Consider the following 16,854-nt stretch of genomic DNA (forward strand, 5'->3'; position numbering starts at 1 on the left):
TTTGGTCTGCTAGGTAGCCGAAGTTGTAAATCTAAACCATCTACATAGTCTGTAGCTCCATCCACAGGCATTTCCAAATTGGTAAACTTCATGTTGCGTTGATGCAACTCAACCATTGATAATCGTAATCCAAAATTGTTTGCAATCACTTGAGTATTTTGGATGGGAATTTTGTCATCGTTTGGTTGATGCAAGTCCTTCAGCTTTAACTCATTGTTCATCCCATGATTAATAGCTAAATTATTCAAATTGGTATCCCACACTTCCATTGGAAAATTCAAATCCCACTTTTTTCTACTCGAGTAAAGATTAGAAGCACATTGTGATTCCAAATCGTTGTAACTGGTTTGATGATGTTCCGGCTTATTGGCCCCAGGGAGATCCAATGGACACGTTTCATTTATCACTTTCTTTGACAAGTTCAGGCTACATTGCATATCCTGACATGATGATAGATACAAACCTGACGTTTCAAATTCTTCAGATGAAGATACATCACTTGAAGCAATTATCTTCCCAACAGCTTCTTTACCTTTGAGCATCTCAGATTCAAATTCCACTGATGAATTCTTCCCTTTCTCTATACCAAAGCCTATTGATGCCCTTATGTCTACATCCTGCTCGTCATGCATACTTGATTCTCCACTTCCAGTGGTGCCTTTCTTGAGCCCTATTTTTTGATTAACCTGGGAAGGAAATCCATGTAAACCAGTCAGTCTGATGGAAGACTCTAACAAGTCATCAGGACTTACATTACTGTCTAGTTTCACACCAGCAGAGTTCTCTGAAACAGAACATTCTGATTTTAGTAAGAGCTTCCTCGGTTGCTCACTTGAATTTTTTGGCACTGTGGGCGTATTTTGGCATGTAGAAGATGAAGACTGTGACATATGAAATAGCCTTTTCTTGATTGGTATACCCGATATAGGCTCGTCAGCATGCAGATCAGCAAGGCCAATCTGAATCTATCAATAAGAAATTTCAAATAAATGAATATTCTTAAGCATAATAACAACACAGCTTATTTTCTAAAAGTGCTTTGTAATGGTATTAGCAAGGAAACCACCTCTTTGTTAGTCTGCATTTATTAACACTCTAGGCAAGAGCGAAGATATCCTAGATCTGCTCCGCAGTGGCTAAACTAAAAATGAAGAAAAATAATGCATTGATTCATCAACACACTTTCCAGATCCTTCTCTGTACCTAAAATGGAACATAAACATGAGGTAGATAAGAATAAGAAACAAAACAAAACACTAAAAGAAAATGGATAACATCATCGCGTAGATTGACTTTCTCTCTAATCTAAAGACATGTAAAACAAATACCATGAGCTCCAGAGTAGATGGACCCAAACATCACGGCTTGTATTAACCAAAAATAATGTTTCTTTTCACATCGTAACAGTTACTTTCAACAAAACCAAACCCTAGTGACAACAAAAATAGGGATATCGGGTCCTACGAACGAAGTTATACCATCTCTAACGCTTCAGTTCAGGCGTTCACGGAAATCATATTGCAAAAGCACAACCCTAACAATATCCTCAGCACGATCCTTAAATTGAAAGCTACTGGAACACACTACAGCAACATTGAGGATTGAGACCAGATAGCAGGATACCAAGTAGTTCGGAAGGGGAAAAAGACAAATTGTAATTCTTCAACTGCTCGATCTTCCTTCCATCGGCTACTCACTCCTCTTCCACTCTAAAAAGGTTTAGCTGGTGCCACTTCTGTCGGAGAACACTTTCTTGAATCGTGAGAGTGGCAAATCGGGACTAGATCTAGGAAAAACAAAACTTTTGACTGCAGTCAACCGCGTCTTTCTCTTGGACTCCGTTACTGACATCTATTGATCTCGTCCCGCACCAAGACACGGTAAAAAAGCAACAGTCCAGTCGATCTGTTCACTATCATCCTCCGATGCGTTACATCAACGAGAACTCTCCCAGAAACTTCTTCCAACAAACCAAAGCGACTCCACCAAAAAGGCCAAAAAAAAAAAAAAAAACAACCTACAAATCTGCTCTAAGACGACCAATTACCTGCTCGCATCGATCTCGTCGATAAATCGCTACGACGGAGAAGAGAAATCGGAAAGAGGGGGATGCGAAAGCGCGAAGGGCTCAGTAACAGTGAGGAAGAGGAGATTCCGCACGCCACCTCTCGCTTACCTAATCTTCTAAGTACAAGGCGGTGCGTAACATCTCCGTCTCCGCTTTCGTGTCGCGGTCGAATCACAACGATATGACTTCAATAAACCGGAACCATCGTTATATTTAAGGGTTTTTTTTTAATATATATATATATTTTTTATCGATTTCACGAAATAACTCGTGACTCATCAGCATCATCGTGATTTTGGCGCCCATTAAAAAAAAGTGGTTTAACGGTCCGTTACGGCATATGCCGGCCAGGCAAGATATGGTTTTTGCCCCAATAAAATTCTAATAATTAATAAAAGGCCACAGCATATTCTACGAAATAAAAAGGTATGGGATTTTTAAAATTGGTCGATTCCAAATAATTTGTGGAATTTGGCTTAAATACTTTTAACCTCCCTGTATTTTTAATTAAGTAACGTTTTGCCCCCTATGTTTAAAAAATAATATTTAACCCCCTTAATCAAAGCCAAACATTAAAAAATTTATAAAAAGACAATTATACCCTTATCTTTTTATAATATATATTTTTAATAATTTTGAAAAGAAGTCAGCTTTGACTAGCAATTAAGTAGTAGGGACTAATGAAAATCCTCGAGTATGTTTCTTATTCATATTTACTTAGCAATTTGGTTATATAGTTTTTTGGATCTATGAGCATCATATTATATCTGTTCACAGTTTATACACTTTAATTTTTGTAGCTTAAAACACATATGTTTGTACGTGGTGAATACTTCTTGTCCACTCAACAGTCATCAAGTGGAATGCATTTTGTCAGGGATGTTGGTCCAAAAAGTGAAAAAAATATGTGATCTATTGTTTCTTTGAGTTATTTTACATGCAAGTTTCATAATTTTGAATAGTAGTATGTGTGCTTATGGATTATACTTTTGTGAAGGTTGTACCTTCTAGATATTAGATTCAATACATTGACTTTTGGTTTGTCTTTTCGTATCAAGGTAAATACTTGTAACAGTTTGCCTTCTTTTATGAGGTACAACTAACATAATATGGGTAAAATAGTACTAAAGTTCCTAATATGAATTTTTTCTATTTAGATGTATTTGTTTTAGTTTTCGTTCTTTTACAAATTTTCTCATATCGGGTCAATTTAATATGTTAATTTTCTTTTATACCTCGTCAAAGCTCTTTTATAAATTTTCTCACATCCGGTCAATTTAATGTGTTAATTTTTTTTACCAAGGACATAATCATCAATTTAATATATTTTTTCTCTTAAAATTATCATATCACAAAAGAGAAGGGCACAATTGTCTATTAATTTTTGTTTAACATTTGACTTTTAAAAAAAGGGTGTTAAATGTCATTTTTTTAAATAAGGGGGGTTAAATGCTACTTGAGAGAGAATAAAGGGGGTTTAAGGTATTTAAGCCTTTGTTGTTTTGATAAAGTGGGAGAACGTAGGAAATTTAATATATATATATATATCTTTTTTTTAAAAAAAAATAGATTAAGTTGCTCGTTTTAAAATTAATTATTTTTTAATTTCTATATAGAGAACTTTTATGTTATTTTTATTATTATTTTATTTAAAATTATTCTACCGACTGCTAATCTTTTAAAGCTTAAGCGTGAAGCTTCACTTTAATTAAAGGTCGGCAATTGCTAGGATGGTGCATGCTGTTGTTCCATCACTTTCATTGTGGTGTCAAATAATATTTTATTATTAAAATATATTATTATGAATTAAAATATTAAAAATCAATTTTAAAATATATTTTCATTGTTATCATCATACGATCTAATATTCGAATCTCAATAAAATCGAGATAAATACCTCCTTTATGTGTTAATTATTATTTCAAATGTTAATAGTCGTCCGTGATTTACCTCCTCCGTGTTGACCCTGGGACGAATTAACGGGGGTGCTGGAGACAAACGTATTCGTCTTTTTTGCTATCATTTCATAAAGTATTTTACTATTAAATTTTCTTTATTAATATTCTAATTCAAGTATTTAAAATTTCATACACGTTTAGTTTTTCGTTTTAACAAAATTTTAATTATAAATTTTGTACTTAAATTATTTTATAAATAGATCTTAATCAAAATGACTATTTTTTCGAGAAAAAAATATTAATATTCTATTAAAAATATTTAAAGATTGTCAAAATCTTTTCATTATACTAAAAACTAATTTATTCAAATAATTACTTGTTTTTATCAAAATGAGTTATTTTAGACATAAAGAGATATTAATGTTCTACTTAACCTATTTTGGATGATTATAACAATTTTTTTTTAATAACTCAAATGTCCGAACTTCCAAACTAAACAAATTGTCGGATAACATCGTGACCAAATATAATACAAAAATAAGAAGTGATGTACCATCTTAACGGCTTACAAATGATTTTGCTGTCAAGATATTACCATAAAACTTATCATATAATCACAAACTATATTTGTCCGACAATTTACCCAGGTTGAGGGAAGGGAAAATAAGGGAAGGTAAATTTTAATCTTGATTGAAAGGAGTGAGTTAAAGGACGTGAAGGTAATGGAAGGGTAAGTTTTAACCTTGTGAGGGAAAAGGTTAAATTTCTTACACTCCAATTTAACATGTAGAGAAGGGTAAAGAGAACTCAAAAAAAAATATTTTAATTTTATCCTTATTTCTTATCTTGTCGTCCTTCACAAGCTGTTCGTGAATTCAAACCCCCAATTCGAAGTCTTGTACACTTGCCTGCCCGAGTGGCTCTATCGTGGACGACGCAACCAAGGCGGAGGAGCAGGCTTCTGCCCAATTCGAAGTTTTGTATGCTTGCTCGTCTGGGTTTCTCTGTCGTGGACAATGTAGCCAAGGCGGAGGGAGCGAGCTTATGCGCAGCTCCTGAGGAGCAGCAGCAAGGATCTCAAGTTCGGGGGAGATGGACTGAGATTCCATGAGGTCTAGGATGCCCAAGGACTCGCAGAAGAGTTGCTCTAGGGTCCAATCGACCGTCGGAGAGGGGACTGAGTGGTGGAGCCAATGAGGTCGGTCGTGGGTTCGGCGAAGATGTGCAAGGAGGAGATCGAAGGCAATGGAAGGGAGAGGTACAAACAGTGTTAAAGTGGGACGGAGATGACGATGACCACCATCGAGTTGTCGCCCGAGAAGAGAGAATTGCAAAGCCTAGAGGTAGTGATATTTTAAAAAGTGAGGATAGTTTTATATATTTAACTTTTGTTCCCCTCCCTTCCCTCCCAAATAAGGTAACACATGTTACGTTAATAAACATTTCCTCCCTCCCAAACAAGGGAAATGTAAATATTTTATTTTTCCTCTATTTCCCTTCCCCTCTTTTCTCCTTCCCCTCTTCCCCATTATAAGTCGTTAGCACCATCTTGTAGACAAGGACCCCTCTGCTATCGTTGCCTGCTGACGAGGATGTTGTCCGCCTGTCCATTGTATGGGTTGGGTATGAAATCGTTTGTAACGTGAAATCGGTATTTATGGTAACCAAATTTACTTAAAGGAATGTAACAGATTCTTCAGAGCAATATAGTGGAATTCCTCCTCTAAAGGCTGGATGAATATAATCGAGTAATATCCTTAAAGCCTACCGGGCAATGTTGCTATGCGTTCTACAAAGCAATCTTATGGAGAACTGTCAAGCAATAACTATGCGGTCCGTAGAGCAATCTTATGAAGAATTGTTGATCAATAGCTCTGCATTCCGTAGAGCAATCTTATAGAGAACTACCGAACAATAACTATGTATTCTGCATAGCAATCTTATGAAGAATTGTCGTGCAATAACTCTGTGTTCTGCAAAGCAATCTTATGATCAACTGTCGAACAATAACTCTGCATTTTGCAGAGCAATCTTATGAGTTGCCCTGAACAATAACTTTGCGTTTTGTGGAACACTCTTATAGGATTGCTGAGCAATAACTTTGCGTTCCACAAAACAATCACATAGGATCGTCAAACAATAATTCTATGTTTCAAAGAACCTTTTTATGGGATCATCGAGTAATAACTTTGCGTTCCACAAAACAATCTTATGAAGGATGCGCTAAGCAATAACTCTACGTTTCGCAGAGCAATCTTATTAAGAATCATCGAGTAGTACCTCTGTGTTCCACATGACAACCTTAGTGGATTTGTCGAGTAGTAATACTACGAATTCATAGGACAATAATCGAGACGCCCACAGAACAATATTATTAAGCGAGTCTTATATTATCAAGCTTCTGATTGTCAATACATGGCAATAATTGAATGGAGAGATATCCGAGGTGATTCCTTTAATCCCTTCCCATCTACCGTAGTGGCTGATGATTGGAAAAACAAGGGATGAATGTCAAAGACGGTTACCTTGATGTCCTCTCCATAACACACGGTAATTAGTGAATAAAAGATGAGTAGGGGTGGTCAGAGATGATTTCATCATAATCCTTTTCACTTTACATGGCTGTCAGGAACGGGAAGTACGATAACGAACCATTAAAAACTGCATTCTCATTGACCTAGGCAAGAAGAAGAAAGACACTAAGGCAAGTGAAATGGAGAATCTCTTTAACAACTATACAAGCACCTTGAATGATAACTTCGAGATATGATGATCTTCTTCTTCTAACTAGCAAAAGATAACTCTTTCTTCTTCAAAATTTTCTCCTTCCTTTTTCTTACTTTCCTTCTTTCTCGACGAAGTACTAACTTGAGCATCAAAAAAACTACACCGGAGGAACTGGCCCGACGCTAGTGTGTTATCGTCTCAAAGCCATGAAGCAATACAAGAAAGGAGAACTTGCTGAGGAGGAGACTGAGAGACCAAAAAAGGAGCCATCAGGAACGATTTCATCGATTTTGTCCAATTTCAACAAATCTATTTTGATTCTACTGTAAAATCTGATCTCAATTGATCCTGGATCGATTTCTGGATTGCAGGACCATACAATCCAGATCATGATTTTACAAATCATGTTTAGAATTAGTAACAAATAATTCAAAAGGATTTCTGCACAGAAGAAAATTCAATCTCGTGAGACAATGCTAGCTCAGTAACATAAATCACTGCTTTCATATTAAAATCACGACTCATGAGTTGTATCCTAAAATTATTCCAGAAGAACTGACGTCCGATGCCAACACAATAAACACCACTACATGATTTAATTTTGTATTTACTTTATTTAAATTGATACTGCAACCATAGAAAAATAAAAAAACATAATAATAATAATAAGGAATAGAGATGTAATAGGAACACATTCTAGTAAGAGCCATATTGTACTGGACCATGTTGCCATTGTCAAATTTTACAGCATTGGGCAGACTCAAGGTTTCTTCTACTTGAGCTCTTGTTAAAATTTCCACAGGCTGCAGAACCACTTGGAAAAGAACAAACCAAAAATTGATAGCCAAGAAGCCAAGATTTGGAACAAGATGCATAGTTTATTGTTATGGTTGTATTTTTCAAAAAAAAAAAAGGGAAAGAAATGATTCAATCTCTTCATAAATTAGGTTTACCATCTTAGCTCCTCCATTGTCTCCAGCTACAAAATACTCAGTAACAGAAACTAAATCATGATATATCTGAAGCATTCCCCAGAACATATGAAGGAAAAAAAACCAAATAACTCCTGTCAATCTTCTGCAGGAAGAACAATGAAAGGTGGTCATCCACTAATCAAAATAATTTAGTTTTAAAGAGCATAAATGTTATAAGAGACGCAGCATCACTGCTAGTTCAAGTGTCCAGGATTGGCATTGAGAAACCACCAATTAAAGGTGTGTTGGGAATTTATCAGACACCATTACTATTGGTTAACATACAAGATCTTTATACGGCTTTTGCACCTTTTCTACATGGTTAATCACATAATCCTCCGATGTCAAGTCTATAGTACATTGTTGATTTCATAAGAAATCAAGTAACCAAATGCAAAAGATAATAGATGGTTCATGTTGCAAAAAGGTCCAGAATTTTTTGAAAGTAGGACACGAAAGAGCTTCTATACCTCTGTCACAGATAAGTGCATAGGATAGTGCACACAAGTGCCTGTAGCAACTATGAACTTCTCCACATGAACTGACCGAGTAAGATGGGCAATGCCTTTCACTCGCTGTGATAGGTATCTCTTGTTCCCACGAATAAAATCCGGAGGCTCTCCAACTATGCTAGTCAAAGGCCCTAAATTTTAGCAAGATTTCAATGCCTAAGCAATCTCAGAGTACACATTCAATAAGTTGCATAAAACACCAGAAATGCATAGTAACACTAATAAGCAACTTGCTGAAATACCCTTCTTTTTACAATGAAAACCCATTTAAATATTATCAGACTTGAAGACTGAAGCTAATCAAATCCTAGAAGAACACTATACAACTAATGGTTGTGAAAACATGCGCCATCATCCAAATATATACTACAATATTGGGCCTGAGCATAGTTAAAATGATTTGAACTTTGTAACAAACAGAAAATTTCAAAGTTCAAAAAAAAAAATCATTGTCCGCATACTCGAGCACTTTAGTTCATTGTAATTAAAAAAAATCTGGTGAAGATAGTGATATTTGTATTTGAAAGAAATGCTACCGAACTTTTATTTTTAGTTGGCACCAAATATCCAGCTTACGCCGACTAATCCTAACTGGCCCAATCCAAAGAAGTTTCCCACTGAGCAGGATAAATCGGGAAACTCTAGTAGCGGACGGCCTATCAACCCAGTGTTCTTAGGTCAACCGTTCATGAAGAGAAATTCAAAAGAAATGCTACAGATGCAGCATGTTCAGATGGCATCATGGTACTTATCATTGTGTCTCTTGTAGATTTTGTTAGCAAGAGATGCCCCTTGACAAAGCCGACCAACATATTTTGTGATGAGCTATTTTGATAAGCAGTCTAAGATATTTCAGAAGTTAACAATCTAAATAAATTATCAGAAAACATTGACAGTGTCAAGATCTGCTATCATTATCAGGCAAATGACAGGAGGAAACTGACCTCTTAGACGGATCTTTGTGGGAAAGAATTCCAATGGATACTGCTTATACCAGTCAGGTTGTCATGAAACTCATCAGGCAAAAACTCTAAGGTATTGTATCCTTGGGAAAGCTCAGTTACTTCAGTGGGAAGGCAGACAAATAATTACCTGTTGTTGAATTATGTTTAGGATTAGCAAGAAACAAGAAGTAGAAGTTACTTAAAAAAATTTGGTCATAGGTCAGTGCAACGGAGTTTATCAATTTTAAAGTATATGTGAACCAAACAATTGCAAGATAAAAGACGGTTCTTTTCTCCCTGGTGACTGTAGGCACTGAATAGGACCTTCTTTTTTTTTAATCTCAAGTGCATATAAAGGTCCCGATTGATGGATGAATATTCATCCTTGAACTCTACCTATTAAAATTCAGAATGAATTAGTTGTTAAAGCTTTAAATATTTTTTTTTAAATTTGATTAGTGCAAAACAATCTTTAATGCGACTTGCATATTCTGCCTATGGGTTTGATGCCTAACAAGTACAAAATTGGAAAGAACAGAATATGGATGAATAAAACTACATTTTTCTTATGTGACACCAGCATGCAGAAACATTCAGATCAGCATGGAAAATAGCCTAATGAAGCATGGTATACCATTCCAGATGAATACATTAGCCACACCCAAAATGTGGAGGTTGGAGTTCTTTTAGTCTTCGAACAACTTGCTTCATTGAGGGCCTAATAGAAAGAGAATCAACAGTACACTTCACACCCAAGTGCAAGGTTTCCACCAAATCATCATGGGGAGCCACATCCCAAAGCCCTTCAGTGAAGAACTCACGGGCCCGGCCTTTTTGCAATAACATGGATGCCCAAGTTACTATGTTAAAACCATTCCCATAGGGGGAGAAGGAAGGATCCAGTGCTTTCTTATCTGAAATTAGCTCCAACAGCACCACACCATAGCTATAAACGTCTGCTTTATCAGAAACCCGACATGTCATGGCATATTCAGGAGCAACATATCCAAAAGTTCCAGCCACACCTGTAGTTGCATGCGTCTCAGAATTACCTAGAAGCCTTGCCAATCCAAAATCTGAGAGATATGCATTAAATTCATTGTCCAACAGTATGTTGCTTGGTTTAACATCCCGATGAAGGATCCGGGGAACACACTCATTGTGTAAGTAATTAAGAGCACAGGCAATGTCTAAAGCAATCTTGTGAAGCATCCTCCAATTTACAGGTCTTCTCAACCTTTCTTGTATAAATCTCTCCAAATTACCACCTGGAAGATAATTGTAAATCAGAAACATTTCAGAGTCACTAAGATGGTAACCTATCAGAGTCACAAGATTAGAATGCCGCAATCTTCCAAGAGTCTTGATCTCTGCATGGAACTGTTGAACACCTTGAAACCTTCCAATTGCGAGTCTCTTTATAGCCACTAGAACCCCTGGTGAAATTTCAGCCTTGTATGTGGCTCCAAAACCTCCACTTCCAATGCAGTTGCTGGCATTAAAACCTCCAGTTGCTAGTGCAACACTCTCATAAGTCAGTAGAACCCCAATATCCACAAAGACAGTCACCTCCTTTCTTCCAGAAGACCTAGCAGAGGACCGATTGCCTGGAGCACACTTTCTTGTGTAAATATAAAGGACAATCAGAGCTAAGAGGACTGAAACTATGGCTGCTGCTGACGCAATAGATGCAATTTCAATAGAACTAAAGCCACCACTGCTATCATTGGATGAGTTTGTTGATGCTGAGTCCATAGATGACTGTGGACTATGGCCGCTCCCTTGCGTATCAGATGAAGGAACAGAGAGAGAGTATGCAGGACAAGGTTGGAGCAAAGGGTTTCCAAAGACACTATCACATCTAAGTGTACTGGCATTAACAGGCCATGATCCAGACAAATTATTGAATGAAACATTGAATTTCGAAAGTGATGCAAAGTTGGCGAACATTGAAGGAATAACCCCTGAAAGATTGTTGTTATTAAGTACAAGGGCAGTGAGATTTCTCATCTTCACAAAGCCAGTTGGAATATAACCAGCAAGGGAATTTGAAGACAGATCCAAAACCTGAAGAGAATGCAACTTATTCATGTCAGGAGGAATGTGACCGCTGAAATTGTTACCAGCTAATGAGAGATATTTTAAGCCTTTTAACTGTGTGATACTGGCAGGTATCTCACCCTGCAGCTGATTCCAACTCAAATTCAGACAAACAAGATTATTTAACAACCCCAAACTGGCAGGAATGGTTCCAGATATCTGATTACTGGAAACATCCAGCACCACAAGAGACCGGCATATTGTACCTACTTCTGATGTAAATCTTCCATACATCATATTGTTGCTTAAGTTGATCACCAAATGACTTACCCTGCTGCACTTCTCCAATATAATAACAGACAGCGACCCAAAAAGATGATTCCCATTAGCAAGAAATACATAGACAGTATTGTTCATGGACCTACTGGTGGCCAATGGTAAAGAAGAAAGAGCGCCTGTAAAATTATTGTTTGCCAAATTGTGATAAATTGTAAATTCACCACCAGGTTCAGAAAGAAGCCTTTTCAGATCTTTAAGTCCGCTGTAAGCAAAAAAAGAAACATAAGATGAGGACAGATCATCTAATGTGATGTTAGATGAAGGGCACTCTTTGTTGGTAAATTTAGGGATGGAGGCAGACAATTGATTCCCACTGACATCAAAGACATCCATACATGGCACTGGGAGCTCCTTGTTGAGCCAACCAGTCAATCTGTTTGAGCTCAAATTAAGAAATTTAAGTTTTTTGCATTGGGTAAATGCCTGTGGTATATGTCCTTGAAATAGATTCTGGCCTAAATTAACCATCTCCAGATTCTCACAGAGTCCCCAGTTTCTAGGAATCATCCCTTCAAATGTTGCCCTTGGTGCCCAAAGCACCCTAAGCTTCGGTAGAGCTGTGATATTTTCAGCAAGTATTCCTTGGAAACAATTAAATTCATCAATATTAACAGAGCTCGAGGCTTTCTCATCTAACATAGGACCATATTGACTCAGAACAATAACAGACAATTCTAAACAGTTTCCTAACTCAGCAGGTATATATCCACTCAGGCTGTTCATCGAGATGTCTAAAACCTGAAGCTTTTTCAATAACCCAAGATCAGGAGGAATAAAACCCTCAAGAAGGTTGGAAAATAACAGTAGAAATTGCAACTCAGTGCAATTGCCTAAATTGGACGGAATGCTTTCAGTAAGCAAATTTCCAGACAAATCCAATATTTGCAGACTCCGGCTCCCAAATCCTAGCTCATCAGGAATCGGACCGCCAAGCTGATTAAAAGAAAGATAGAGCTCTCTAAGCTTGGAGAAACCACGAAAAAGTTTCGGAATTGTTTCGTTGAGCTGGTTGCCGGACAGGTCTAGGATTTCTAAATCCACGCATCTCGAGAGTGAGAGTGGGATCTGACCTTTGATCAAATTGGAAGCCAAATTTAGTACACGCAAGCGTCGGGGGAAGTGTGAGGGCAAGCCACCGGAAAGCGAGTTGCCCTCTAGATCAAGTAATTCCAGTTTCTCCAACCCCCAGAGATCGCCCGGGATCTCGCCAACAAAGTCATGGAACGGCAAAGAAAGCACCCTGAGCTCTGAGAGACTCCGTAGGGACGAACTAAGTGTCCCAGCCATCCTACGTTCGAGATCGCAGCAGCTGCGCCGATAAGGGCTGGATCGGGAGCAGGGGAGCTTAAAGGCACCGCCTTTCGCAGAGATATTAACAGAAACGATCCGTGACCGTCCGTCACACCCGACTCCGGGCCAGGAGCAGTGGTCGGCGTCGGAGCCCCATACTACAAGTAATCTAGCAGGGTCGGAAGTAACGCAGCTTTTGAACTGCAGCAACCCGGATCTCTCCACCTCACGAGGGTCCGGATCCCTACCGCCTCGGCCTTCAGAGCAGGAGATCGCCACCAACAGGAGGAGAAGGAGTAGTAAGGATACGAGGGTTTCAGCGGGAGCTCTCCGGCAGCTCATCGGCTTTGTACTGTGAAATCTTAGAAGGATAATAGAAATACGTAGAGGTTTCTCACAGCCCTAACCCTAATCTTTACATGGAAGGAGGAGAGAGCGGAGAGGGAGGCCGAGAGGAGGACGACGAGCGCAGGGAGGTAATAATAGTATTCTTGCAAATTTGAGGGGTTTGTTTTAAGAAGACTAGAAAAGAAGACGAATGACAACATTATTTTCTCTTTTCCCCCTCAGAATTCTTTTATTTAAATCCATGTTCGTGGGACCCAGTGAGACACGGTCCTCGGGCCAAACCGTGTGGCCCCTCCAAGCAATAAAAATTTAAAAAAAGTTTATTTGTATCGTCGACGAACCCTCACCGCTCGTCGTCACTGAACGGAAGACAATAATAAAGGAGCGACAAGAAGTTGAACAATGGATTCTCCAACTCTGCATTTGGAGATTGTTAGGTTTCCCTTCTTTTGTTTTTTTTTTTCCTTCACTCTCTTTCTGTGTAGTTATCAAATTAGGGTATCATGCAGGTTCGACGGAGATGGAGGCGGCCGGTGAAGAGGAGCAAGAGGGGCTCTCGATTCACTCGGCAGGCCAGGTGCCGCCTTTACTATAATCCACTTTGTCCTGTCTCTCTATAATATTTTTTATAGCATTTCAAAAAGTCGTGTCCTTCTACGTGTATTCTATGTTAATGACCTGGTTTCATGAGGAGAAATCGCAAATTGAGCTGGAATTGAGGCTTTTGGAAGCTCTAGAAATGTATCCTCCTTCTCAATTACAGGGTGAGTACGTTGATCCTACACTTTGTGGCTCTAAAACTTAAAATTGTCACATTTTGAAGGTTGTCTACTGCTTTTCTTTGTGTGGCAATCTTTGTTGACGCTCAATTAATAAAATTAAAACGATTTGAACTACTTGCTCTAGTTTGGAAATTGTTGTTGTGATCCTGGATTGAAGATAGGTGATTAATTGGTGTCTCGTCAGGAGAAAATTACTAGTTAAACTACCATAATCCCTGATTTTCTGCATATAAAATAATTTAATTGTTTTTCCTTTTCAATGCTGAACCTAATTTGAAAGGCAAACTATCTTTACTGCACTACGTGGTCGTAGTGTAGCTGGTGATGGTTCAAGTTCAGCGCAACAAACTTAAAATTGATCGCTCGTACTGATGACTTTATGATATCTAAAGTTCCTTCATCCAGACGAATATTGTTACTCAGTGTTCAAATAGTTAATTGATCGCTACCAATCTAAGTGTCTGTTATATGATGAATATAGAATTTTGACATATATAATTATTAATATTGAATGGGCCATTAACTGCAGGATTTCACCATCATTTTATTCTTTATGGGCTGATGGAATATCTGATGAAGAGGTTTGATTAATTTGTTTATATTGGTATTGATAATTTTGTGCAAGATTTTCAGACTGAATAAAAAGATCTTGAAACATAAAATTTGTTGTTCATTCTTTGCAGCTTTGATAGACAGTTCACATCGGAGGAAATATTGCAGTTGTTGGATCGCTTTTATAATTTAGAAGCAATGGTGAGAAGAATCCCGTTTAGTCTCTCCATCTCTCTCTAGTTCAGTAGTATTGTTATTTAAAAAAGAAAGGTTTTGTTGGTAGTTGGAAGTTTATTATTTCCCAATTTCACCATTTGCAGTAGCATGGAATGCAGATGTTAAAAACAGGCAATATTTTGTGGCATTTATTGTATTATTATCAATGTTAATATCTACATGCTTGCATAGCTTCTATGGTTCCTGCTACATTTATTTCTCCTTTTTTCTTCTATAGAGATTGCATATAATCTGAAACATAGACATGGTGCACATGTACATGGTGTGAAGTTAAGAAATTCAATGGTGTTAACTTGATTTTAATGACCAAATTCTATAATGATATTTTTACCAAATATGTGAAAAACTGAAAATATTGAGCATAACAAAAACAGTGATGAGAATTTGGTAGGGCAGTTCAATGCAGCATAATTGCCATGCTTGTGAAACCTAGAAAATAAACTGCTACCTTGAGAAACTATATAAATGACTACAAGACAATTGGCAATGTGTCCCCCAACTCTTTGGCGTCCACTATCCTGAGCTTGTTTTGTCATTGAACTCTTTAAGGTTATATGCTTAGTAAACCCATGTCAAGTAGGATGCTCAAATTATGTCTTCTTTGGTCTCCCTCTACTTCTCAAACCTTAAACTCCAATTGCTTCTTACACTAATTTATTTGCATCTTTTGACCATATTCATATCATTTTAACCATGTTCTTTCATAGAGTTCCTAGTCAATTTGGCTGTAGGTTAATATTTAGATTGTTGGGGTCCTAACAATTGGATGATCTCTAACAGAAACCAGAAGATGACGAGGCAGAAATTTTAAACAAAGAAAATGAATTTTCATTACCACAGTTTTTTCATCAAAGATGAATGACATGTTCTATTTTGATATTTGCTTTGCTCCTGAAATATCATAGCCAGCTGCTTTTTTATAGCATGGGAAGGAAGCGTTTCTGCATTGAACAACTTAACCAGACATCATATTTGAATTTTTTTTTTTTTTTGGCTACTTTGTGATCAAATCCGAGATATTTCATAACACAAAGGGTTAAACGTCACTAATACGAAGTTGCTCATTTTGAGTATTACTGGTGACAACTAATTTATTAATTTATGATGGCAATTTATTGTTTGCACACAATTATTATAGATGAAGTGCAACCATGCCAACAGTGGTGGCGATCTAGGTATTCATGAAATAACTGTGTATTCTGAGGACTGTAGTGTGTGTTTGGTTTACGCATGTTGCATTTTTATTTTATTTTCTGAAAAACATGTGATTTCTAAAAAAATAGAAAATGACTTTTAGTCATTCTCTATTTTTCCAGAAAATGTTATCTATATTTTAGAAAATAGACATGGAAAATACAAACCAAACGTCATTTTTCAGAAACATGCGTTTTTCAAAAAATGAAAAACGCGCAAACCAAATGCACCCTAAATTTTGTCTATTTCACGAGTTGAATAACTTCAGGTATTTCATAGCACAAAGGGCTAATGCCACTGATATAAAGTTACTCATTTTGAGTATTACTGGTGACAACTAATTTATTAATTCATGATAGTAAATTTTCTTTTGCACACGATTGTTGTAGCTGAAGTGCACCCATGCCAACTAAAGTTGTGACCTAGTTGTTCATTAAATATCAGTATTCCAAGGTCTGTTGTGGAAGAAAATATTGGGAAAATCTAAGGTGGTTGGCTGTCTAGACGGTGTGTTTTGAGCTTTTATCTTTTAGCTGAGCTCAATCGTAGTAGTGTTTTTGTAATCACTCTGAATTGATAACATTAAAAAAAAAAACTCTCAAATCGACTTCATTCAAAAGAGATTGATAACCTTTTCGATCTCATTCAAAAATCTGGTTTTTGTTTGTAGTGGAAAATAGTTATCAAAATGTATACATCTTTATGCATATTTGAAGGCAATCAAAATTAAATTAAAAGATAATTGATTCTTTTATTACTCAAACTGAAACTAAATTGAATAAATTAGATTAAAGTTAATCGACATTTTATTACGCAAACCAAAACTAAATTGATAAATCGAATTAGTTGTTATTTGATTAGATTTTTCATACTCAATATTGGATGTTAAGGAAGGGTAGTCGAGACTTGGACCTCTCTGTTCTTTTGTGTTATTTTTCTTTCAAGTGGA

At 37.0% G+C, this 16,854-nt stretch overlaps 2 protein-coding genes across 8 annotated transcripts in view; both read right to left on the reverse strand.

Moving 5' to 3' along the window:
• The window catches only part of LOC122004129, a 2,325-nt gene extending 127 nt beyond the window's left edge, over nucleotides 1-2,198 (reverse strand). The window contains exons 1-4 of the mRNA XM_042559059.1: nucleotides 2,048-2,198; nucleotides 1,067-1,203; nucleotides 753-965; nucleotides 11-686 (exon numbers count right to left, since the gene is read on the reverse strand). Of these exons, the coding sequence (XP_042414993.1) occupies nucleotides 11-686; nucleotides 753-965; nucleotides 1,067-1,084 (907 nt within the window). The 5' untranslated portion in view covers nucleotides 1,085-1,203; nucleotides 2,048-2,198. The remainder of the gene's footprint in view (nucleotides 1-10; nucleotides 687-752; nucleotides 966-1,066; nucleotides 1,204-2,047) is intronic.
• A 4,417-nt stretch (nucleotides 2,199-6,615) lies between these two features.
• On the reverse strand, nucleotides 6,616-13,134 carry LOC122005235 (LRR receptor-like serine/threonine-protein kinase RPK2). 7 transcript variants are annotated; one of them, XM_042560197.1, is made up of 6 exons: nucleotides 9,758-13,134; nucleotides 9,124-9,271; nucleotides 8,138-8,310; nucleotides 7,647-7,770; nucleotides 6,712-6,939; nucleotides 6,616-6,643 (listed from the first exon to the last, which is right to left on the reverse strand). In XM_042560197.1, exon 1 carries the CDS (start codon nucleotides 13,132-13,134, stop codon nucleotides 9,775-9,777), a length of 3,360 nt encoding a protein of 1,119 aa, XP_042416131.1. In that variant the 3' UTR covers nucleotides 6,616-6,643; nucleotides 6,712-6,939; nucleotides 7,647-7,770; nucleotides 8,138-8,310; nucleotides 9,124-9,271; nucleotides 9,758-9,774. The 7 variants fall into 7 exon arrangements, with proteins under 7 accessions (XP_042416131.1, XP_042416130.1, XP_042416133.1 ...); XM_042560196.1 differs by having other exon boundaries at nucleotides 6,616-6,939; XM_042560199.1 differs by lacking the exon at nucleotides 7,647-7,770 and having other exon boundaries at nucleotides 6,616-6,939.
• Between the last annotated feature and the right edge of the window lie 3,720 nt (nucleotides 13,135-16,854).

The sequence above is a fragment of the Zingiber officinale genome, chromosome 7B, assembly GCF_018446385.1.
Source record: "Zingiber officinale cultivar Zhangliang chromosome 7B, Zo_v1.1, whole genome shotgun sequence".
NCBI lineage: Eukaryota > Viridiplantae > Streptophyta > Magnoliopsida > Zingiberales > Zingiberaceae > Zingiber > Zingiber officinale.

What these genes read in the sequence shown, in the direction of transcription:
- LOC122005235 (XM_042560199.1), bottom strand. Translation starts at nt 13,134, where the DNA reads ATGAGCTGCCGGAGAGCTCCCGCTGAAACCCTCGTATCCTTACTACTC.